Source organism: Stegodyphus dumicola, chromosome 12 (assembly GCF_044657685.1).
Source record: "Stegodyphus dumicola isolate Sdum_Otavi_A_Nest chromosome 12, ASM4465768v1".
Taxonomy (NCBI): Eukaryota; Metazoa; Arthropoda; class Arachnida; order Araneae; family Eresidae; genus Stegodyphus; species Stegodyphus dumicola.
In genome coordinates this window covers 43,515,575-43,542,915 of record NC_140779.1, presented here as the reverse complement: position 1 = coordinate 43,542,915, position 27,341 = coordinate 43,515,575, and the positions used below count along the sequence as shown (strand labels likewise).

At 32.2% G+C, this 27,341-nt stretch overlaps 1 protein-coding gene across 5 annotated transcripts in view; it reads right to left on the bottom strand.

The window, feature by feature from the left end:
* Nucleotides 1–27,341, bottom strand: part of LOC118196907 (peroxisomal targeting signal 1 receptor-like) — a 169,078-nt gene that overhangs the window by 107,096 nt on the left and 34,641 nt on the right. For all 5 annotated transcript variants that reach the window (XM_085827665.1, XM_085827666.1, XM_085827668.1 and 2 more), the window contains exons 5-7: nt 21,790–21,925; nt 17,971–18,094; nt 8,383–8,546 (exon numbers count right to left, since the gene is read on the bottom strand). In XM_085827665.1, coding sequence (XP_085683791.1) covers nt 8,383–8,546; nt 17,971–18,094; nt 21,790–21,925 — 424 coding nt within the window. The remainder of the gene's footprint in view (nt 1–8,382; nt 8,547–17,970; nt 18,095–21,789; nt 21,926–27,341) is intronic.

Sequence of the window (27,341 nt, the reverse complement as noted above, 5' to 3'; positions counted from 1 at the left end):
TAAAAAGCAGAAGACTGAAATCTTGAAGTGGATAAAAAAGGAACTGTGAGTTATGTTTCAGAACATGAAGAAAGAGATAGAAGAGAAATTATAAAAGACAAAATACAAGGTAAAACTAGTGCTTTTAGACATTTACTCTCTTCTCGTTGAACATAGAAATATATACGCTCAGGAGAAAAAAAAAAAAAAAAAAAATGCTCAGAATTTATTGCATCTGAAGCCTATATGAGAATATTTTTTGGAATATTATTGCTTACAGGATATCATTCTTTACCTCAAAAATGTATTGGTTTTTTGATAAGGACATTTCTGTTCCTGTTGTACGAGAAACAGTATCACGTTTGCAGTACAGGAATATGAAGCAGAATTTGCATTTTTTACTACTGGAAATATAAAGTCTCTTTTAGATTTCAGATGTGAGAATGCATTATTCCTTTTGCAAACGCCTATTGAGAGTGTAGAATTAGCCAGAAATAGATCAGCAACAGGAAGACCTAGTAAATTCAGTGTTCAAAAACCATTGCATGGAGATGGTACACATTTTATCGTAAAGTACGTTGATAACAAAAGACTTTGTTGTAAAGAGTACAATAGCTAGACTGTTTATAGATGCAAAGTATGTAATGTAGCTTTAAATCATGATTGTAATCGAGCTTTTCATGCTTGAATATTTCAATTGAAATAATCTGCATTTGTAAAAGAAATATGAAGTATATTTTAATATTAAATTAATTATAAGTAAAGTGATTTGTAGAGTTATAAAACATCATACAGCTAAAAAGTAATCCTGCGCTCCACTCAAAAGAAACATCACACGAGTACAATCCTACTCACTAAACATCTGTAGTCTTATTCTGTTACGCAACACTCGCGTTTTCTACAGGTAAGAGCATTTTTTAAATTTTCAATGTAAATTTATGTTATAAATTCTTAATTTAATATTCGTTATTATTTTCATGAGAAAAGAAACATTCCTTGTAGTTTTGGCGGTTAATGGGTTAATCAGCATTGGTCTATACAAACAGGCCTAGGAAGAAAAATATCGGATGAGTTATTTTTAATTGGAGAAACAATTTGCGGATGTTTTGAAAAATCTTCATAAATCAAAACGTTTCAAATGTTAATACTTGTTATGCTTCAGTTAAGAGAAGTAGACGCTAAGTCAGCAATTCTGTTTGACATTCAGTCATTTTGGCGTCTAGAGGAATTCTTTATGAGAGACAGCGATGCATTATCGCAGGAAGACTTTGAGGTTATTGATCTGTTTAATAAGAATTTACGTTGCGAAAATATAAAATACATCGTTAAGTATTATTTAACGAAAAAAATCAGAGCTTAAAAATAATTTCCTAATTGCTAAACAGAGGTTTTTGAAGCTAGAAAACAAAATGAGACATAATGAGTTGTTATTTAGTGAATACAAGAAATTAATTAATGAATAATTAGAGAAAGGTATAATTGAAAAATGTTCTAATGTTGTAAATTGCAAACTTGAGAAGGATAGCTATTTTGCCCCTCATAGTCCTGTAATTCGCTTTGACAAGACAACTACCGTTGTGCATATTGTCTATGATTGTTCCTCTAAGGACAAAGGTGAAAAATCTCTGAACAAGTGTCTAATTCAGGGACCCAACTTGTATAGCAATTTATTAGATATCATTTTAAAATTTAGGTTACACAAGGTAGCTTTTGGGCCAGATATAAAAGGTGCATTTCATTCTATTTTGCTTGACGAAGATTCAAAAAATTATTTAAAATTTATTTGGTTCGGAAATGATGAAAATTCGCCATTTCAAATATACAAAATGTCGCGATTGCCTTTTGGTACATGTCAGTCACCATTTACACTTGCGGCAACTATTAAATATCATATAAAGAAATATAAAGAGGAACATAGTAACGGTGTAGAAATTTTAGATAAATTCTTGTATGTAGATGACTTTTTGCACGGGGCCGAAAATGATGATAAGGCCTTTTATCTGTCAACTACTGCAGCGAATATTCTGAAAGACGCAAACATGCATCTTCGTAAAATGAAAAGCAATTCTAGAGTTCTAAGAGAACTATGGGTCAAAAGTGGAATTGATATTGAGGAAAATAATTTAAATAAAAACTCGTCAAAATTTCTAGGCTTGAAGTGGGATACAGATCAAGATAAAATATGTTTAGATGTTACACAATTCAGGGGATCGCTTAATGGATAAACAGTAAATAAAAAGACTCATTTTGCAAACTGTAGCCAAAATATATGATCCTATTGGATTAATTTCAACATATGTTATTAGAGCTAAGTTTATGATTCAAGAATTATGGGAATCTGGTTGTGATTGGAATTCAGAGGTACCTGATTGCACTAAGAAGGAAGTTCTTGACATGGTATTCTGAAATCAAGGATCTTACTAACATTAATATTCCTAGAAGATATTTTTGTGTGGTTCAGCAATTAATGCAGAAAATATGATCCTAATTGGTTTCGCGGATGCCAGTATCAAAGGATATGGAAGTATAGCATATCTTAAAAATCCCAGTACTTTGGAGACATCCTTTGCACTATCTAAAAGCATAGTAGCTCCCTTAAAAAAGCTTGGAAGAAGCTCCCTTAAAGTGCTTGGAACTGATGGCAGCTACTATTGCTGCTAGGATAGCTATTATCTGAAAACACTCTTTAATATCAAGGAATGCAATATTTATTGCTTTAGCGACTCTCAGATACTACTTCATTAGATAAAGGGCTCTGCCAATAATTGGAAGCCTTTCGTAGCAAATTGTGTTAGAGAGATACGGAATTTAATTGCTCCTTCTCAATGGCAGTTTTGAAAGGGATCTGAAAACCCAGCAGATGTTGTACTATGAGGTACAAAGTTAATAGATCTAATAGACAATGAACTTTGGTTTCACTGTCCACCTTGGCTAAGACAAGGTAACTTCGGTAATCAAAGGGTTGAATCTATTTTAGATCCTGAACTTAAGGAACTTTTTCTTGAAGAGCAGCGAAAAACTGTGGCGTGCATTGCATCCAATAATCAAAATGAATTTGACATTCTTACTAAATTTTCATCCTGGAATAAGCTCAAACACGTAATGGCATGGTGTCTTAGATTTGTGAAAAATGACAGTTCTTCAACATTAAAAATTAAAGAAGTTTTAATTGTTCCTGGACTCAAGAGAGCTTCAGACATTATTGTGAGCTTAGTCCAAGAAAGTGAATTTAAAGCCGAAATCTTGGCATTAAGAGCAGGGAAAAACATCAGCTCTAACAGCAGAATTATCTTCTTGGATAACATAAATATTCTTCACGTTGGAAGAAGGCTAAGGAATGCAAATATACCTGAAAATCAAAAGCACCAGGCAATTCTTCCTAAGAAGCATCACATGACAAAATTATTAACTAAGTATTCTCATGAAACTCATCTTCATGGGGGAACTTCACTTACAATTTTGGCTATCCAACAGAAATATTGGATAATTAACTGTAGAGATGAAGTACGGAAAGTTATTAGAAATTGCATGAAATGCTTTAGAAATTGTACAAATACTGCATCACAAATAATGACCGATCTTCCGGCATCTTGAGTTGTGCCAAGCAGAGTTTTTTCTAGAGTAGGCCTTGATTATGCAGGGCCCTTCCTTGTGAAACCCTGTAAGGGGAGAGGAGTAAAGCCCATCAAGTGCTATGTATGCCTGTTCATATGTTTTACAACAAAAGCAGTACACTTGGATGTTGTGAGTGATCTCTCTTTAGAAGCCTTTTTGGCAGCATTAAGAAGGTTTGTCGCCTGTCGGGCAAACTGCAAAATATGTTTTCTGATCAAGGAATTAACTTTGTTGGTGCAAATCGTGAATTAAAAAGAATTATGGCATCCATTTTATTATCAGAAAAGTTCCAAAATCAGTTAACACACGAAAACATTGTTTGGAAATTCAATGCTCCCTCCGCCCCACATTTCGGGGGTCTTGGTAAAATGGCATTAAGCAAATGAAAAATCACTTAAAGCGTACAATAGGAGCTCAACTGCTCACATCTGAAGAATTTCTTACCTTGATAACTCAAATTGAAGCTTGCCTAAATTCCATACCTATAGTGACGATTTCCAATGATCCTAATGACTTAAGCGCTTTAACACCTGGTCACTTCCTTATTGGAACCGCGCTAACAACCATTCCTGAACCAAATTTGATTGATGATAAGGTAACGCCTGTTGAACTTTGGAAACAGATTCAGCAACTTTTTCAGCACTTTTGGAAACGGTGGTCATCCGATTATCTCTCCCAATTGCAAGGACGAGCAAAATGGCTAAAGAACAAACCAAATTTAAATACCAATGACTTGGTGCTGGTAAAAGCTGATAACTTACCAAATTTAAGGTGGCATTTAGGTAGAGTAATTAATATTTACCCAGGATCTGATGGAAAAGTGTGAGTAGTGGACTTAAAAACTATCAATGGTGTAGTTAAACATCCTATCAACAAACTCTCACCATTAACATTTTGCCATCGTGAAATTTAATGACTAAAATTTTTATTCTTATTTTCACATATAATTAATTGCATTTGTATTTTAGTTTTGTAGTAATGTTTGTGTCCAAATATAGTAAGTATCTTAATAATTTTCTCTTTCAGCTTATAGAGGTTTTGAAATTCATATTTTAACTTTAACTTGTCATAAGATTGTTGAAAATCTTGTTAATATTGAATACTACATTAAAATAATTCTAAATTTGAAGCTTGTATGTTATGAAGTATTACTATAGGTGGCACTAACGCACCACAAGAAAGAGTTAGATCTTGCAAATCAGCGGCAGCGAACGTATGTCATTTTTAGCGTCAAAAGGGTATGTTATTTTTAGCTCCACTATCTGAATATGTACATAATATACTATACAGTCAAAAGTCTTTAATCCGGACTCATCGAGACTTTGGCGATTCCAGATTATCGGTTTTTTCGGATTATAGATCATCAGATTGAGAAACAAAGGACATGCCTTTATTCATTTTTTGCAGCAATTCCACTTTTTGTTTGATGAACATCGAAACATGCTTTCGCTTTGTAGATCCTTTGGCAGCTCCAGAATCGGAAATTCTTTTTGACATAATCGAAAGTTCAAGCTTACTTTTATAAAATTGCTATAACAGTCTGCAAAAAATAATAAGCCGGATCCAATTCAAAGATTAAGGAACAACACAATCTGCAACATTAACTGAAATAGTTAATTACATAATTTTAGCTCAGCTTATACTGTCCCTTATACATTAAATGCGCATGTGTAAACGGATAATGCGTTTACGCATGCACAGAAAGTTTGTAGCTTTGAGGTCCGGATTATAGACGTCCAAATTAAAGACTTTTGCCTGTACAGTGTTTAATCATTGAAATAAATGTTGTGTGTGAACTTCACTTAATCCTTGACAAGTCACCGACCACAAACAGCATCTTGTAACTACACCTCTGGATACTTGGAGCCTTTCATGATAGCTCACCTACACTTTATGTTTATATAAGTTTTTTTTTTTATTATATCATCTTCAAGGAACAAAAATTAATGTGATTAATTATTGGAATAAATTTGAAGAAGTATTCTAAGTATAAGTTATTTAGATGTCTATTGGTGTAAAATACTTTAAAAGTTACATAATAAAAATTTCGGTATTATTCAGTTAGATCGGCATCAGTTAAAAATGAAGAAAAAAATTAGAAGAAAACAATGTTTTAACGTGCCAGATATTATGGCCTGAAATTTCCAGTTTTCATTTGAAATACCATCACTTTTTTTTTTATGTTTTGGAAGAATTTCGCTTTTTTTTTTTTTTTTTTTTTTTGTATGATGAACTAAACAGTTTGGTAATTACCTAATGACGAAGAGGCTGCCATAAAGATTTCTTCAGGACAAAGGAATAATTCACAGCAATTGACTTTATTCTCAAAATCATCTAACGAAGTTAATTTTTGACTCGAACAAAGCTCCTATATGGCATTGTTACATATGTTCTTGCTGTGAAAAAAAAAAAAGGATTGAGAATCAAAACATGGTTTGAAGGCTTGAGTCTTTCTTTCCTCAGTGACATTCGTTTTACCTATCTGTGGTGTCAGGAATCGACATCAAATGAAATTTGCGAACTTCAGTTAGAAATCAATCACAGTAAACTGGAATAAATACTTGAGGAAGATATGTGCAAATAGTTTGATGTCTCGTAAAAGAAATAAAATTGGTGAAGCCAACAAAAGCGCAGAAATAGACAGAAGTCCTTTCACAAAAAGAAAAACAACACTAGAACAATGAGTATTTTGGGGTTTAGCCAGAAGCAAGTAATGTTTTCTGGTTGCTGTTCCCAATCCCTGCATTACAACATTGATGACTGACATCCAGAAAAACATCGCAGATAGCAGCATGATATTTTCAGACTGCTATGGTGATTGTGGCGCAGTGCTAAATGGAGAAATTTCAGCAGGACACTGCTTGCCACCATTAGAGTCATATTTGATAGAATTTATGTGGTGTCGATTATATTCAAAAACTGAAATTTTTTCTACAATATTGAATAATATTTGTAATTTTATGCCACCTGTTTAGATTAAACTTTGTTTTATTTCGTTATTTTTTATTGATGTGAAGAATACTCTAGATTAAAAAATTAAAAAGAAAAATTTACTTTAAGAATTATAAAATAAAAAATACTTATTACATAAAAACTTATTACTTACAAAAATACTATTATTATTATATAATTTTACACTTGGTAACAATTGGTGGCCAAATAAAAAAAAGTATGTCTTTAACACACCCCCTAATGGAATGAAACCAAATTTTTTAAACCTATATTGTAACATAGAATTGTAAAAGAAAAACAGACTATTTGAAAAAGTAAAAAACATCAAACTACCTCTATAATCATGATAAAATTATCACTAATTTGAGTTCAAGTGAAGGATAAATTCACTTCAGTTCAATGAAAAATTTCTAGCGTTTGATTCAACAAATGGAATAAGTTGTGTTCAACACCAAAATAATAATTTTTTATTAAGTAAAAATTTGTAATGAATAAATAAATTAAAAAACTAAAATTGTAATGTAGTAAGGGCTGTTTCTAGTAAACTTTGAAAATGCTAAAAAGAAATTTAGAAAAAATATCATAAATTAAAGGTAACCTAAAAGAGAATAAAAGCAGAAAACAATCAGACATCAAATGTTACAGAATCTAGAACTCACTCAAGCAGGCTCTCTTGAGACTTTATGAGTATGCCCATTTTGTTAATAAAAGGGACTTACAAAATCACTTACAAAAATACTATTATTATTTTATAATTTTATACTTGGTAACAACTGGTGACCAAATAAAAAAGTATGTTTTCAGACTACCCCTCCTCTAACGGAATGAAACCAAATTTTTTAAACCTATATTGTAACATAGAATTTTAAAAGAAAAACAGACTATTTGAAAAAGGGAAAAACATCAAACTACCTCTATAATCATGATAAAATTATCACTAATTTGAGTTCAAGTGAAGTATAAATTCACTTCAGTTCAATGAAAAAGTTCTAGTGTTTGATTCAACATATGGAATAAGTTATGTTCAACAACAAAATAATATATATATATATATATATATATTTAAATTTTAATGCATTGTGAATTTAAGTAAAAAATTTGTGATGAATAAATAAATTAAAAAACTAAATTTGTAATGTAGTAAGGGCTGTTTCTAGTAATTTTTGAAAATGCCAAACAGAAATTTAGAAAAAATATCATAAATTAAAGGTAACCTAAAAGAGAATAAAAGCAGAAAACAATCAGACGTTAAATGTTACAGAATCTAGAACTCACTCAAGCAGGCTTTCTTGAGACTTGAAAGCTGAAGTATGCCCATTTTGTTAATAAAAGAGACAGGAAGCTGTAAGACAATCATTTAATCAAATTAAAATAAATGCTACAATTTTGAAAAGAATGCCTAATCCAAATGTGTTAAGAACATGCAAACAATACTGCTATAATGGCTTAGATATAGCTTTATCCCCCAAAACAGAAGTTTTTGGTAGTGAAAACAATATTTATAATAATAATAATTTTCATTCATTTACTTCTTTCAATGCACCCCCCCCCCCCGATGATGAGGAATGTAAATTTTGTTTTCTGTTTTGGTGTATCTGCCCCTATTTCTTGCAGTTTGCCACTGTGCTTCCCCGCTTTTTTGGTTTTGTTTTGGCACGTGGTTTATTCTAAACTGAATATGGGATACATTTTAAATGCTTTTTTAAAATTTATTTTGTATTATTACAACCACTTGTTGCTGCTATCAGCAGGCAACTGGATTAGATTTTGAAAAGTGTTTTTTTTTTTACTTTGTATTTATTCATTTACATATATAACAAAACAAATATCACTCACTTAGCAGCCATTTTTACAAAAATTTCCCATTCTCGTTGAAGATCATTAAAAAGAATTTCATCATTTTGTGCTTCATTCTTTTCATCTTCAGTTCGAGAGACAGTTTTAAAATCCTTATTAGCATGTTGACTTCCTTCCCAAACAACTTCCAAATCTTCAGCTGACTAGAATAAAGACATGAATTCCATTGATCAATAAGAACACAATAAAAATATACACAGTGCTGCCATATGTTCTTTCAGTAAAATCTAAAAGTGTTGCATTATGGTAATTACGAATGATAAAGCATGCCAATAGCAGGCAGCAGTGAAAGATAGAGTGGGGAGCATACAGAAATCATATTGCTGTATTGGAATTATTTTGCTGCAGAAAGCGAGCTAAGAAATTTATTTCTAAGCTGAAACCTCACAGTATCAATGAACAATTTGTGTTTCAGACAATAACATGATTTAAACAAATCGCTGTAGAAGTGATCATGTCAGTTCAGGTCATCCTAAGTGCGTAAGTAGAAAAAAAAAAAGCTGTGAATGCTATTTGTGCAAGAATTCAATGCAATCCTTTGCATAAACAAACAATTTTGTCTTGAGAAATAGATGTATCTCCACAGACTATGTCCCATATTTCGAAGGATGGTTTTTACATGTTGGTGCATACAAAAGGTAAATATGGCATTTACTAACTGAAAAATAAAGGAGATATACTGAGATACATGCTAGGCTTTATTAGCGACATATAAAGAGAGGTAATATTGCGACATCCTATTCACAGATGATGGAATATTCATTGTGGAAGTCATTTAACAAGCAAAAAGATCATGTGTATACACAGTACTCCCAGGAAGCAAAAGAGAAAGTTCTACATGTGCAGGGAGGACACCCTTTCAATTTCGACATAGTATGGCAGACAGTTTTCTTGTGGGGAGCATCAGAAGTGCATTTTGCAAAGTAAAGACTTCTGCACCTGCCTATCAGACAATGTTGGAAAAGACAATACCATTTATCAATTTGAAGCTGTTTGAATGGAAATCATGGATTTTTCAGCAGGACAGCACTCCTCCACACAAAGCAAAAACCAGGCGAGACATGATTTGTGCAGCTATTCATGAGTGGCATCAATGTCTTCACCATGGTATTGCCACACATGGTGATCGTTTCAAATACTAGTATGTTCACTCTGTAGCATTTTTGTGTTTTTTCAGAATTTATATTAATGGGTATGCATAGTTTTATTTGGTAGTTACATGCATTGAAAGTACTGACAGAAGTAATGGCAATACTGTGTACATAAAATATTTTTCTATGAAATATGATTCATAAATAGAAAGCAAAACTCAAAATATCTTTTAAAAGTAATAATCCGATCTTATAAAATAAAGCTAATTGTTATTCTGATGACCCATACAAAATAAAAGCAAATATTTATTAATTTAATCAGGTAACATACTTTGAACCTTAAAATATATATGAAATTCACATGTTCATGGAATACCCAAGTTATTATAATGTACTGGTGAAACAGCAAGTAATTTCTGTTTTGATTCACACATACTTTGTTTGAATTTCAATACTTCTGAATAATAAAATAAACCTGAAACAAGAATCCCATTAATAAGTATACAATATTACTCATTACTGAATTGAAAACAAAATAAAAGATCTCAATATCAAATATTGTGACATGAAACAAGTTTATTCCCCTCTTCATTTACATTACAGTACAAAGTCCGGATTTGGGATTTTTCCAGATATTAGATCATGAATATAAATCTGCTAAGATGACATGCAGAAATTATACAATTACAAATATGAAATCGTAATTTATGAAATAAAGAGCAATTATGATATAAAGGGAATCAAAATTTACAGAAAAAAAGCTTAATATTTATTTGTTTACTTTATTAAAAATTTCTTTCAACGTAAGTTGTTTATGTTGGTTCGTTTTCTGTGCTAATACTTTCTCTTTAATTCTATAAACAGACATAATTTCTTGTTCAGTTACAAAGTTCCGCGGTTCAAGTCCCGTTAATTGTTGTGCCGAGAATACCGACTAACTTGTCAATTGAAATTTTTTCGTTTTCACTAACCTCTCTGTCGCATTCTTCATGTCTTTATCCATTTTTTGCAGCAATTCCACTTTTTGTTTGATGGACATCGAAACATACTTTCGTTTTGTACGATCCTTTGGGAGCTCCAGAATAGGAAATTCTATTTGACATAATCGAAAGTTCAAGTTTACTTTTATAAAATTGCTCTTACAGTCTGCAAAAAATAATAAGCCGGATCCAATTCGAAGATTAAGGAACAGCGCAATCATCAACATTACCTGAAATAGATAATTAGATAATTTTAGATTATACCGTCTGTTATACATAAAACGCGCATGCGAAAACGTATTCTGCGCTTGCGCACACGCATATGCACAGTGGTAAAAGGTCTTACGCGCACGCATAAATGCCATTGCGCATGTGTCAACGCGGCACATGCGCAGAAAGTTTTTAGCTTCGAGGTCCGGATTATAGATCATTCCGGATTATGGGTGTCCGAATTAACGACTTTTGACTGTATCTGGTTCTGCATATAATTGTGTATCTGGTTACGCTTAATCTGAAGAAAATTATGATATATGTATTAAAAGTTTAGAAGAGAGGTTTGGTCATAAAGATGTTATTATATCAAAATTCATGCAAATGTTATTATAGTACCAGTTAAAAGTTTTCCACTGTTCAAGTCCTGCAATTGCTGTGTCGAGCATAACGACTAACTTGTCAATCGAAACTTTATCGTTTTCAATAACATCTCTGCCAATTTCTTCACTATCGAAAGCAGTATTTTCTGGATCTAGAACCATACTACAGATTTCGCCATCCATTAATTGATTGATGATTGGGGCATTGTCATTGCAATGAAAAACTTCTGTTACGTCATCTTCATTCATTACCGCTTCTCCACATTTCTTTAAAAAATCCATTAACTGGAAAATTTCACCTTAAGCTTGCGATATCCGAAAACCTTCAAACTCGAGGCTATCGTCTTCATTGTCCTCACTGTGAAATATGGTAGCTGGCCATAAATTATGCCAAGCATTTTTTAACATATCTGGAGACACATCCTTCCACGATCTTGTGATACTCCACATAGATTTTATGCTAAAATATTTAAAAAAAAAAAAAAAAAAAAAAAAACCACTCTTGAATAGTCTTGCCATTGTTCAAGAAATTTAACATGCATTTAAAAAACAGTGCTTTATATTTGCACTTCAGTGCATGCACTATTCCGATATCCGTAGGGTGAATGCCAGACATAGAATTTGGAGAGAAGAATAATACGTATACGCTATCTTTCACTAAAACTTTAAGTATGAGCCAAACAGTTGTCTACAATCAATACATGCTACTATCGTTACTCCTTTAAATGCTAGAGGTTGTGCATGTTTTCCGATTTTGCATTATAAAAAACTTCTCATCCCTTAATTTTGCTACTCGGTGCTTCCCCAAATTTCAAAAAGTTTGTCTTCCTTAAATTCTACCGCCGCTTCTGAGTTTATGGTGAATAACATATCAGTTATTCTTAATTAAAATAGCACTAAATGTAATCTTTTGGCCTATGAGTTTCATTAACAAAATCTATTCTTAGCATACAAAAAGAAATTTTTGTTGAATTTTTCCTCGTCAAACAAAATCTCATCGGTGAAATATTTCATCAACAGCAATTATTTTGTGCCAGATGCTGAATGTTATTTAAGGCGAAAAATGTGAGCTTCAAGGCGCTATTACTATTAGATAATGCTCCATGTCACCCACAAGATTTGAATCATCCCAATTTCAAAATAATGTTCCTACCACCTACTTTATTACTCCAACCATCGGATCAAGGTATTATTTATATCTTTAAAACATATTACATAAGAAGAGCATTAGAGTGGATTTTAGACGTAACCGATTCAAAATCAATCAATGTAATGGAACAGGGTTCGTACACATTTCTGGGCACGGAAATTAAGTACTTTTAAGGACTTTTAATGACCACTAATAAAAAAAAAAAAATTAAGGACCTATGAGCGAATGGGAACTGAATAAATTCAATTCAAAATATTATCTATGCCTGAACTTCACTTTTGTAATACCATCCTAAAAATAAAATAGATCCGTAAGTAGGATGCATTATTATTAAACATGACTTAATTAACATAATTATTATTAAGTCTGAGAATAAAATATATGAAATTTATCAAGGAGCATTATATATTTTACACTTATAAGAACTGAACATATTTGAAAGGAGATAAGTGACATTTTATTTAAGTTTTACTAACAGTTAGTTTTATGTTGATTTTATTTTATACCTTATTTTGTCACATACTTGCTCAGTCTAAAACTTTAGTAAATAGTAAGCAGATTTTATGTCAAGCGGCATAGGTTAAAATGTGAGGTCAAATCATAATCAGGATGATGAACAACAAAAGACTGGCTGTTGTCACTGCTACTGCTTACTTGCAGAGGTTGTGACTCAGTTAATATACTTTAAGATTCTAATAAGCCACTAAAGCACCAGAGGTGATAAGTTGTTTTACATTATTTTAAGTCTCACTAGATGCGAAGAATAAGTTTTACATTTTTGTGTTTTATCTTGTGACTACGGTAAGGGTTGATGAAAGGCAATAACTCACTTTAATATGCAGAGATACATTTTAAGGGCAAGCAGTAAGCAGTTATAAGTAATTAAATTAGGTACAACATAACGTTAGTCATTATGGATTTGCATAGTCACTATTCAATTTTATTTTTTTAGCTCTATTAAAATCCCAATGTAATAAAATTTTACTATTTAAAATACATGTAATTTATGACATTGATTCTTAAATGATATTCGGATTTCACGTAAAACATTTATGTTTTGTAGTAGCAATACTCAACAAAATAGTTATGCATCTTTTTAATCTGAAGCCTTCCCAGACTTTTTGGTTAATTTATATCGATTTCCTTCTCTGTAAGCACCTTTTTTAACAATTAGGAATTTGTCTCAATACAAAAAAGAATGCTATCACTAATTTCTGCGTGTTTTATCTCCTAACCTGTCAACCTGTCCATCATGTACCTATGAAGGTTTATTTGATCCGGTAAAAGTTAAATAGTCCAAAACACATCAACAGATATGAAGCAAATTATCGCTATGCCTGAAAGTAACTACAATGTCCGACAAAGGTTTAAATAAGATTCTTATTTAAAAAGAACTTCAAAAATAAAGGCATGTTCTTATGCTAACAAAATCAATTACAGCTCGTAGTGATGTAATGAAACAAGAAGAGTCAAATTCAAACTAAAAATATGAATTAGTGGTCAAAGACTAAACAATTTAATTTGATTTTAAGGCTGGCTCAATAACTCTCTATCATCATAACAAACTCAAATGTCGCCAACGGTAAGCCAAGACTAACAATTATAAATTATCAGAGCGGGCAGGAACGAATGCAGTGAGCAAGTGGAGGTCAGAAACACACTCTTGTCTTACACTCCAAAAATCTCGGTTTAAAAACTGTCTACGGGATTTGCATTCTGGTGAGAAAATAGAAAAGAGAAATTATAGTAAGGGCTGAAATTGTAAACAATTGGGTAATTTACATAATAATAACTGTACATATCTTTGAAGAGTAAATTTGTTTTTTGTTAGATATTCAGTTTCTTCTTCCACGTTTTCTCTTCATTTTAGAATTTTTGGATTCAATTAAAGATTTCTGATATTCTAAATAAACTAAATGCATTTAGAATGCATAGAAAAAGCTGCTAATTTTATTTCTTTAGTAATATGAACATTCAGAAGAAATATGAAATATATATGGTAAACTTCGGTTAGAGATGTGGCATCATTTTTAGAATTTAGTGACACACTGAGCGGTAAAGTCCAGAAATGGCAAAACTTTTATAACTTAGAACAGGCATTGGAAGCAGAATTTAGAAAGGCACCAGGCAGCAGAATTTACGACCCACAGAGACTGCATCAGATGGGAAAATGCCTAGTGCCAGCCCTGTGTGTGATGCATTAAGAAATATTAGATGAATCTTTTAAATTTTCAATTCTCAATATCTTTATTAATAAAAGAATTCCTTTGTATAATGCCTGTTCATATGATAAGATTAGAAGCATTTTTGATATTTTCTATGTTTGTGTCTAGTGAAAAGTAGAGAAAATAAAGGGAAGATTAAAATGTTAAGAAAAGATTCTAGTATCAGAAGTAAAACATTCAACTATAATGTTTTCATTGTTCTTCCAGAGCTTAAATTGCGCCCCAGCCCTGCTCCGGCACAATTTAAGCTCTGGAGAAAACTGATGTATATTTTGAGAATTCTGAATATTCTCTGACAATTACACGGGAAAAGCTCTTACCATGAAAATATTAAAGCTACATTTTTAATTAATTACATAGCTAGTTTGCTTTTGCTAAGAACTTTTTCATAAATGGTGCTTTATAGAATTATACCTTGCTTATTTTCCACATATAATAAATAGCTGAAATTACAATGTTCTAAGAAAAACTGTTGAAAATATCCTAGATCTCGGAATTAAAAATTTTCTATAAAAACAGATCTTAAAATCGCCAAAAATTTAGAAGGGTTTAATAAAAGAATTAACATCCCAAAAAGGGAAAAGTTTTTTAAGAGCTCTTCATTATAAAAAATGAAATAATTTTGAAATGCTCATGTTTCACTTCCTGCTCAGAAACTCGAGTATCACACCATTTAATATTAGAAATAGGAACAAATTATAATCCATGAACCCATTTAAAAGATAACCATATTTGTCAGCAAATCGCCAAAAATATTACTCTAAAATGTTAATTCACACTCAAAATGGCAGTCGTAAAAACAGACAGAAATTTCTGATGATTAAGATTAAGGACCTTCTGATGATTTTTGCTGAAATTAAGGACTTTTAAGGACCAAAAATCGATTCCAAAAAACTTAAGGACTTTTAAGAACTCTTAAGGACCGTACGAACCCTGATGGAAGATTGGAAGACATACAGGACAGCACTGTATCAATATGGTATCCTTGTCTTTGAAACAACGAAAAGCATCAACATTAAATGCATGTTAGGAAGAAGATATGGCTCTCTTCAATTGAAATAGAAAATGTGCGGTAATCGTCAGAAAGTGAAATTGGTGGTAGATTTAGCAAGTTCTAATAATAGAACTTGCTAATCATTCGGAGATGAAGGTTTTGCCGAGGACATTGTTGGGATGGCTGTTGAGGACGTTTAAGAATTATTAGCGGAAGGAGAAATTGACAAAACAGATTTGACGAAAATGGCATCCAAAGCTGTAAATCAAATCGATTCTGAGGACACTAGTACTGATGAAGATAGTGCAGTTAATAATTTAACATTAAAAAAATTAAAAGAAGACCTTAGTTAAAAACTTCAAATCTTTTTCTTGACTGCAGACCCTTACGCTGAAATAAGCCGAAAATTCAAATGGGAGTTGCAAAACAGTCTAGCTCCATACTAATTCAGAAGTCAAACAACAAAAATCAGCGTAATATTTTCAAAATTTTTACACGACTAGTTTTGATAGTTTTACCGAACCACCATCCTCAGCTGCAAAACCGCAAATAAACAAGATACTTGAGACTTGCAATTTTCTTCCGTTTCTCGACATTCTGGTCACACGTAATACATCCAACTTCAGTACTACGGTTTACCGTAAACCTTCATCGGTTTGCCTTCCACCACACTTTAAATAATGTCATACGACTAAACAAAAGTTAGCTTCATTTTATTCCTACGTTTTCCGTGCTCTTCAAGTTTGCTCCTCCAAACTAGCCCTTGATGAAGAACATTTTAAAAGCAATAGCTATTGACAGGGGCTTTTCACCCAACATTATTAATCAAGCAGTTAAAAAATTCTCATCTCAACACACTAAAAAACACTATCTTGTTTTAGGAGATTATAAAAATTCTGTTGTCATTCCCTTCTTTCCGTCAATTAGCTATAAAGTTGCACATATTTTGCAGAAATTGAACTTTCGGGTTGTTTATTCTCCCATCAATAAAATTCCGAGTTCCATACTCAAGGACCCCATTCCGGATATGAATTCTTGGGGTATTTATAGGATTCCTTGCCAGTGTGGTTTGATTTACATTGGCCAAAGTAAGAGAGCCTTAAAATTTTGCGTCAAGGAACATGAGGCACATGTTAGAAAAAAGGAAACACAGAACTCTTCTGTTGCTAAACATTGTTGGTCAATTTTTCTGCTGCCAAAATTATTCAGAAAACATCTTCCATTGGAGAACTGGATTTTCTAGAGGCATTTCACATTCAAAAAAATTTTTCTGTTCTAGTTAACGATCCTAATTCCAATCCATCTTTGCCTTCAGCCTTTAAAGAAATTATGTTTTAGTTCTGGTTTCACCAACAGATGGCACCACTTGCTTATTCTTGTCCAAGATTTCTTATCTAATCATTATTTCCCATCTTGTTTATTTGCAGTTTTGCAGCTGAGGATGGTGGTTCGGTAAAACCATCGAAACTAGTCCTGTAAAAATTTTGAAAATATTACGCTGATTTTTGTTGTTTGACTTCTGAATTAGTACTTATTCGGCGTGTTATTGTGTCTTAGTCTAGCTCCATATCGAGAAATTTACATACATTGACCTGGTAAGAACTCATAAGCAAAGTAAAATTACAGACTTTTTAAAGAGGGAATAAATTGCCAGAACTTTAAATGAAGAAAAGAAATTCTGAAAGTTAAAACGATTTCATTCCAGTGAAAAAAACGTTCTCAGTTGATTATACTGACAGCGAAAAAATTTGTTAAACTACAGTTGCGTTAATTTAAAATATGTAATGTTTTTTGTTTTGTGTTGTACATACATATATATGTTTAATAAAAATTAAGTTGGTTATGTAGAATTAAAAAAATGTTTTTAATAAGTTTTCAGAACATAACCCCCCCTTTTCATACTGGCTCCAGGTCTCATAAAACACGGTTTCACACAACACGGCATTTTCTAGGAACCTATCTACCGTGTTATACGAAGGTTACCTGTACTTCCAAGAATGCACACATTAAGCATTATGCATTAAGAATGGCTGAAAATTTCATAATTTGAAAACACTGCCATACGAAATGTCATAATATGAAAAAAACAGCTTCAACTGATGAAGTAGTGAACCCGAATTTTAGATTATTTCTTGCGAAAAAGAAAGATTTCTTGGAAAACATGCGAGACCATTTTTCTATTACTTTTTAATTTTCTATTATTTTTTTGCTGCAGCATCCAGTATCTGTCAATATCCTTTAATTCTGTGCAGTTTTATTTCTTCATCATAAATTTTTCAACCTGGCTAACAACACATAATGATGTTCTACTATAACCTTGAAAGACTTCGGTTGAATTTCATATGAAACTATAAAAAAAAATTTCAATGAAATAATCATTTACATAGCTAACAATTTTTAAGCATTTTTGATAAACAGCATCAATTAATTTAAAACTTTCCAACACTTTTAAAATGTATCTGAATCATGTTTAATGAAAGGAAGAAGAGAAGTAAGTACACAGAAAATAAAAAATAATATAAAAAAAAACCTACCTTAGATACTGAAATTTTGGGATCTGCGACATAATCACATAAACCAGTTGTTATTTCATTAATTTCACTACAACTCTGAGCTTTAAAGTTTTGAGCCCAGTCGTTGCCTAAGGGACACTGATTTCTGTAAGATAAATAAATAAGAATTTAAACATCATAAAACTTTTAATATTGACAAATATTTGTATAAAGAGTTATAGTGCATTTGAAATGGTCAATTTTAAGCAATGCTGGATTAGTCTGGTTTTGTTTCTTTGATTACGGTAAAGCACATCAGAGCTATCTGCTTAAGAGAAAGGATGCCTTTGTGAAAAAATGTGGAAATTCGCAAAAACACCCATACAGCCAACCCATTCACCTGAAATCATACCCAAGTTAAATTATAAGTTTAGTGACTTTACTGCACAGTTGCTACCAGTAATGCTGGAAATAACCACTGAATTACTAGTATGCAGCCACTAATATTGCATGAATATCATATACTTGGTAACTTGTGATTGATAAACTGTGCTGTTCAATTGGCTAGGCATTACAGTATTGTGTTTATATTGAGCTGTCAAAGTAAATTATGGATTTTATGACACTGCAGGTAATTTTTCTTTGAATTCAAACTAAGCAGCATTTTCAAATGGATAATATTAATCATCACAATTTGATAAATGCTTCATAAATGCACCATCAGCAGCTGGTTTGAAATGTTTTGTGCAGGCAACATTACTGGGAAATGAACCATATGGGACATTGACCATAATCTTTTGCAAATACTCTTATAAGGCAAACTGTAGAAGATAATCCCCAACAAAGTGCCCTTAGGATAGTTGAGAAATTTAATATCTATTATTGATACTAATTGCACTGCACTTTGGCACATGGTCAGATACAAGATGAAGTCAGATAGGTTGGTATTCTACAGTCTTAATCGCATGAACAAGGCATGTTAGCTAGGAAGTTTAATTCCCTCATGCTGAGGAAGAATAGGGAGAGGAATTATCTTGTGTGGTAGTGTGTAGCTATCATTTACCATGTCTTTCTCACATATACAATATAATGAAACAAATTTATCTGATGCAGCTAATCAAGAGCAACATGATGCTCATTTCCATATATCATAAGATATCTAGCTAATATCACATTAGGCCACATAACCCTTGCTTACCAACCATATTCACAAAATCTATGCCTAAGAGATCAACACCTTTTTCTTTAGCAAAATAATTTTCTTTCCAGTAGGAAGCTTCAAAATCCCAATAATGTTTATCAGGCAATCGAAAAATTTCTTGAGGTAACAGGCATCAGCATCTCTTAGACACAAGTTTCATAGTTTAGACAACACTGGCAAAAATAGAAATATGCTGACTGTGACAATTTTGTCTACGATTTTCTGTTTTTGTTAGTTATATTACATTTTTTTTGTTCAGATCTTGCATATAGGATTGGTCATTTATTGAACATTTCAAATGCGTCAACCTAATAATAGTGCGAAAACTGAACAAGAAACGATAGCAACAACCGAAATCCCTATTAATACAGTACAAATCAGAGATCCGGACGTCCAATATCTGGAATGATCTAAAATACGGTCCTCAAAGTCACCAACAGTCTTTTTTTTTTAGGAAATTTTTTTAATGTTTTACGCATACGCATTTGATTTTTTTTCACTCCATAATAAATCATCAGGAGAGTCTTGATTCTTAATTTCACTTCGGCAGCGAATAAAAATACAATGTTATTGAAGAAACGATCATTTTAGCATACATTTGTGTGATCAATAATTTAGCCTGCTTGGCATACATCTCAAACCATAACATTCTACATAGAAACATCATTGATTTTATACCTATCAATATCGTATATCCCTGAGGCCATCATTGCGAACAATTATTTATTATATTTTGGTTTCATAACTACATGTTTATCAACACATGACAACTTGAGTAATGACTCATGCAGCGATGCCTAAACATTTTTTTTTTCATTAGTAATTGAATAACAAAGAGTATAGAAAACTTTTACACTGACATTATGCTTGGAAATGATTAAAGTTTAAGTTAAATGCACTAAATGTTGACAAGGAAAAATTTAACAAAAATTTCTTTAGATATGCTATAAATAGATTTTGTTAATGATACTCATAGGCCAAAAGATGACACTTAGTGCTATTTGAATTATGAATAACTGATTTTCCTATTCACATAAACTCAGAACTCAAGCCAGAGCTCGTTTGGCCTCACCGGATGGCAGAAGTTAAGGAACACAAAATTTTTGGAATTAAGAGAAGCAGCAAGTAACAAAATTAAGAGATCATAAAATTTTTAGAATTTAGAGAAAGCACTGGAACCCAAAATTAAATGTTGGCAAAAATTTAGAACTTATGGAGGCTTTTGGTAGGAGAATTTAGGACTCGCAGAGACAGCATCAGGAGCCAAAATATCTAGCGCCAGCATTCAGTAAGCTTAAATATATGAGGAAATTTATTTATTCAGAACTCAGCCTTAAGCATGTGCAAGAAATAGACATTAATATAATAAATAACTAAAATAATACAATTTTAGGCTTAATTGCCTCAGTGCATGATAGAAGAAAAACAATGCTTAGCAGAACAACTCTTCTTTCATCGACAATTTCATGATACAAAGCCAATAATGTATGGTGGATGCTGTTAAGCTAGGCTAAAATTACACTTAACTGATTCTAGGAAATTTCAGTTAATATAGCTACAGCAATTTTATGCAGCAATTACAGCAATTTTATGAAAACTAAAGTTAGAACTTCTTATGTCGAAGAGTATTTAATTCTGGAGCTATTCTAACAGGACATACAGAGCAAATGCTTTGATGTGCATTAAACAAAACGTGGAACTGCTACAAAAAATGGATAAAGGTCAATATCCCTCTCAAAATTATGGCAGGAATATGGCATTGGAAAGTCTTGATGAGAAAATAATATGACATAAGGAAATGTACATGACGTAAGAAAACAGAAACAGGAACTTTTTGAATTTTTTGTGCAATCCGATATCCCACTTGCAATGAATAATGGAAAAATTATTTGTTATACTAGAAGTTACGATCATGACAAAGTGATACTTGGCATAATTTATGGCCAGCTACCATAATTCATGGTGAGGATGATGAATATGATAGCCGTGAAGTTTTCAGAGATTGCAAACCAAAGATAAAACTTTCCAATTAATGGATTTTGTAAAGAAATGTGGAGAAGCAGTAATAAATGAAGATGATATAACAGAAGTTTTTCATTGCGATGATAATCACCAGTCAATTAACAGACAGCAAAATCTGTAGTATGGTTCAAGATCCAGAAAATACCGCTACCAATAGTGAAGAAAATGACAGAAAAGTGATTGAAAATGTAAAAATTTGATTTCTAAGTTATTAGAATTTCTTGACATGGCAATTACAGGACTTGAACAATGGAACTTTATGACTGGACAAGAAATTATGTCTGTCTACAGAATTAAAGAGAAAGTATTAGCATAGAAAACAAAGCAACTTAAACAGCTTACATTGAAAGAAATGTTTAATAATGTAAAGAAATAAATATTAAGCTTTTTTTTTTCCCTGTAAATTTTGATACCCTTTAAATCATAAATGCTTCATTATTTCATATTTTTAATTTTATAATTTCTTATCCATCTTAACAGATATAAACAGATGATCAAATATCTGGAAAAAACCCAAATCTGGAATCGCTTAAGTCCCGACGAGTCTGGATCTCAGGCTTTCTACTGTAATTACTTATAAATGCCTAATTTGAAAAGAGGAATTCACATAAGAAGAGAGAGCAAGGCTAAAATCTTACTGTATAACTTGCTCATATGTTGCCAATTTATTATTATCGAAAGACTCAAATCTGATGTTTTCACATATAAGATCATGTGAATCTGAATAACTTTGCCTCCAGACGTTTTCAAAAGAAAAATCTTCAACTTTTTCACCTGGAAATAAAAAATGTTTATAGAAAACTTTCAGAAAAGATTAGAAAATGACAACTTTCCTATTTTCTCAATAATCATTGATAAAAATAATAAAATTCATATAACAACCTCAATAATTACTCTAAAAAACAAATATTTTGTTCATCATAATATTGTTAATAATCATCATAGTCTACATCAATTTGTTTTCAATGCTTTTATTTTTTCAGGGCTTAAATTTTAAAAATAAGTTGCAATATAAACAGTATGCTTAATAGCACACAGAACATAAAACAGTGATTAAAAAAGGCCAAGACAAATGCAGTATATGAAGAATAAATAAAATTTTAAAATTAAAACATAAAATTAATGAAGCAGGAAAGGAAAGCAATCAATTGTGAGATGTAGCTGAGATTGAAAAAATATGGATATTATAAACTATCTCTTTTATTATACATAACTTTAAGATAGATTTTTTTAATAGAATATACTTCTACAAAACAACTTCATGACATAGTTTCATACAGTTATACTCAATTAGTTATCTGGTTGGTTGGTGGGTATGCTTATGCACAACCTGACCGAAGTGTAGGCCCAAAATGTATGGCTATGTCTCTGCTCTCATTTAGAATCAGCATAAAAATCATAAATCTCACAGCAATAATATGTTGATGAAATTTTACGAGGGGGTGTGAAACACTAGAATCATAAAAGCAATAAAATAATGGACTACTGGATATTTATTAATGTAATGAAATGATTCCAATGAAAAGATGGATAAAGAAATATAAAACCAGGTAAACTCTCATATTGTTACAGTACTATTTTATATTCAATTCAGGTTAAGTGATAAAGCCCAATCTCTCTTAACTAAAAGAGATTAAAACTAATAATTTTACTTTTAATTAAGAGGTCAAAAGGTTAAGACTGAGATCAGAACTATTAAAATTCTTCCTATGAGGTCTTGGCAAAAATAAGCATTTTAGCAAAATGTAATGCATCAAATGAACAATACTACAATCTGAAAATGCAGCTTCACTCTCGGCTTTTAACGCTCTTGCTACGTATCCTGCAGTTTCCACAAGCAAAATTTGCATAACCTGCAGTTTCCGTGGGGATGCATTTATACTGTTCCGTTATCAGGACCGGGTTCAGAAATGTATGAGTGTATGCATACATGTATGTGTTCATGTAGGCATGTATAAATACACTCATGTCCAAAATTATCTTTACATACCCAAAAATGATGATATTCAATGAAATATCGAATCAATGTGATCCGTATTTGCGGGGAATGTATGAAAACCAAGCCTAATTAGCATTATCCAATCAAAAGTAATCAAACGGTTTGTGATATACAAATCTAGGCGTTACGTCATCCAAGGGTGAATAAAGCGCTTTGCGCAAACTGAATATTTGAGTGAATTTCTGCAACATAGCGTTTGATTTCAGTGTGTAGGGACTCAAAGCGGTTTGTTATGGCTTCGAAGTATCATTTGGAAGAATCTGTAAAGTGGCGAATTATCGGCCGTTTAGAAGCAGGGCAGTCAATCATGGAAACAGCCACATGTCTGAATATTTCAAGACAGACAGTCTCTAAGCTATGGAAACAGTTTCAAAATGATGGAAGTGTTGTAAGGAGGCCTGGACAAGGTTGGAAACGAATGACAACGGCTTCTAAAGATCGGTATCTAGCATTAACTACCCATCGTAACAGAAAGGCTACTGCTCGCCAGTTAAGTTCAGAGCTTGCAGCCGCCACTGGAACTGTTGCATCACGGCAAACAATATACAGAAGGCTTAATGAAAAAGGCCTTTATGCCAGAAAGCCAAGGGTATGTGTTTTACTGTCTTTACAGTAAAAGAGGGATCGCTTTAATTGGTGTAAAGAACATCAAAACTGGACTGAACATCAATGGTCCCATGTTCTCTTTACTGATGAGTCGCGGTTTAGTTTAACTGGTGATTCTAAGCGTGTTTACATCTGGAGGGAGTCAGGAACACGAAATGATCCCTCGAACATTGTGGAACGTGACCGTTTCGGTAGTGGAGGTGTGATGGTACGAGGTGGAATAATGATCGATGGACGTACGCCCCTACACGTGTTCAGCAGCGGATCTGTGACAGGCCAGATATATTGGGATGAGGTCTTAGATCCTTATGTAAGACTTTTCCGGGATGCATATGGACCTGACTTTTTATTTATGGATGATAATGCCCGTCCACATCGAGCAAACCTCTTTGATGAATTCCTTGAAAGTGAAGACATTAAGCGAGTACCTTAGCCACCAAACTCTCCTGACCTTAACCCGATAGAGAACTTATGGGACTACCTTGGAAGAGCAATTGCACGTATACATCCTCCTCCTAGAGATGTAAATGCTCTGAAGACGGCATTGCTAGAAGAGTGGAGATTAATTCCCCAAACTGTGCTTAACAACGTTATTTCCAGCCTTAAAACACGTTGTGATATGTGTGTAAAAGTCAGGGGAGATCATATTCCATATTAAATTCGTAAGACTTAATTCTTTTTCTGAATCACTCCTTTTTTTCTTAACTCTCTTTGTCACACTTTATTAAGATTTTTATTGTTTCATGCTACAATTTTATATCATATGAGGTGATCTTCAATTTTTTCTTTTGCATTTATGTGTCATCATGTTATGTATGATTCCACGAAAATTCATTAAATTATAAGTCATAGTCTCTGAGAAATCCGTGAATTTATGCATGTAAACATAATTTTGGACATGAGTGTATATAAGTATAAATGTATACATATATAAGTATAGAAATGTATATACATATATGCACATACATACAAAAACAAATTCATATGTTCAGACATTTCTGACGCCGGTCCCCAAAACAGAACAAAACCATGTATTTTTTTTGTCTATTTAACTGTGTAGCCTGCTCTTTTCCTATTCGTGGTTTCATTTCAGCTTTTCTGTAATGTTTAATTGTTTATTCAGATCTGGGTTAACATGATGGCATTAGCTGTCTATATTTCTGCGAATATACAAGCATGATTTGCACCATTTTGTGTGTTCTTTTCAAAGCTCAAAGATGTCTGTAGTTGAACTCTCAATCCCATGAGACTAACTGCTCAACATTTTGCTGGCCATATACCCCCAATTTCATCATGAAACAACCTCGTACACAGTGAACTATTTGATGCTAAAAAGCAGCTGAAACTGTCAAAAAGATTCGCAAAGAAATGCTATTTTGGTGCAAAGATTGCAAAGGTAAGAATCTGCCTTGAGCTTTGTTTCGAAGTTTATCATAGTAAACTTCATTTCTAATAAATATTTTGTACGTATTTTGATTATTTTCAATAGTATATACGTTTTACCTTTGTATTTCATAAAATTTAACCAAAGACCAAGTTAATTTTCAAAATTTTGCTTTAACATGATTATTCTTCAATTTAAATTTTCCGACAACCTGTTTTCAATTCTTTATTGGGAGGAAAAAAACTCCTTTGCAAAAAACGTTTCTTGTATAACTCTAAAATATATGTAGATTTTAAGTATGTAATAAAAATATGCAATTTTTGAACCTATTTTGATAAACAAATTATGCAGCGAGAGAGTTAATAGTTAACTGTGTGTAACTCAGTGACAGATTTTCAGACGAGTTAAAAGGGCCTTCACCTTCCAACTTCTCTTCACCTATCAATATTCTACTCTAGGTTTTATGCTTCTTAATCAATTATTTACTTGCAAGTTCTATTAGTCATTGCCAAGACTTGATTACTATTTTAATCTCTCTCAAAAAATTTTTTTGAACTGTTTCAAATTTTAAATTACGCACAAAGGGGCTTTTTTATAACATTTCATGTGTTACCTTTATTTAATTAATATCATGTTCTTCACACTTAAATCATAAAATTCACTTCAAGAGCTTTATCGCAAAATAATTTTAAATTGAGCATATCTTTAGAATTTCAGATACAAAGTCTCATGCACTGGAGATAAAAATGTTTTCTCAGTACTACAAACGTTGCCATTTCTCACTTTGTTAATAAAAATTCGCTGAAGTTTTAAAAATATGAAATCGATAATAAAACAAATTTCAAATTTGGGCTTTCAGATGCCCATATTTGCAGTAGGATTACGTCATTCAAAATTGGATGGCTCTAGGTACCGTTGTTTTATCACAATGCTAGGAAAATGCATACATTTAAGCAAATTCTTCATTATTTAATTTCTTCAAATATAATGCAGGGAAATGATATTTGGTGGCAACAGTCTGAAAAGTGATACAGCCATTTGTAGTGTTTCAATCCAAAACCACAAAACGAAAACAATAGTCCCTCAGGAACAAAGCCCCGTTGGACTAAAAAAAGAACCAACTGGAGAATTTCATAGCAGACTTTACTATGAAGTCTGGCAGCTCGCTACTTTTTATCTTTACCCATCAGAGAATCTAACAGTATAGAATTTGGTACCCACACTGTAAGTTTAGATATAATTGTACAAATTCTGTAGCAAAAAAATTTTGGGTTTCAGAAAAAAAAAAAAAAAAAAAAAAAAAAAAAAAAAATTTAAAGCTTTCTGTCCAAGCAAATCAGTCCACATTATACACTTCTTCCCACTGAATACACATCATGCAGGCCTCAAACCACAAATGACACTCCAACATGAGAAGCTCTTTTTGAACCACCTGCGTACATTGATTGAAATGTAACTAATAAAATGTTACTTATATACTATCTCATTAGTTTTTCTCTTATCAAGATGATGGAAAATACACAGAGGCTGAAATTCTCAGTTATCCTGAGGCAGTATTTCAAGATGCTTTATGATTTGGGTCTTCAAATCAGAAGACATGCAGTATTTTTCTATCAGTGGCTGAATTTCTATATTTTTCTATCAGTGGCTGTGTTCCTTTATTACTGAGGGAACAGAAGAACACAGACAGACTATACTGCAAATAATAGACTAGGATGGTCAGGTTGACCATCCTAGTCTATTATCCAAGTCCAAGCGTAAAGAGACTAGGATGGTCAGGTTGTGACATCATACTAAAACAATGTTGAAGAAATATCTGTTCATGTCTTCATTAAAATGATGATTCTAAGCAACAAGCATACATGGGAGATGATTTGAAAAATCAAGATTAAATATACAGAGCCTGATGATGTACAGAATCTAGTTTCAACAAAACACAAGACTGCACCATTCCATAAATGACTGAGCCATAAATTAGAGCAATGAGTACCATATAAATGTGGAGCAATAAATCATGCTCTGCACCTCAGGAGGAAAGTAAAGCAAGATTGTAAAGAGGGAGAAAGGCAGTAAATGACTTTGGCCAGGCTAGATAACGTCAGCCCAGGACTTTCAGAAGATTTAAGAATAAGATCTCACTTTCTGAAAAAAATGCCTGATAGCCGCCTTTCATTTTGAAAACAAAAATTCATGTTCTTTGA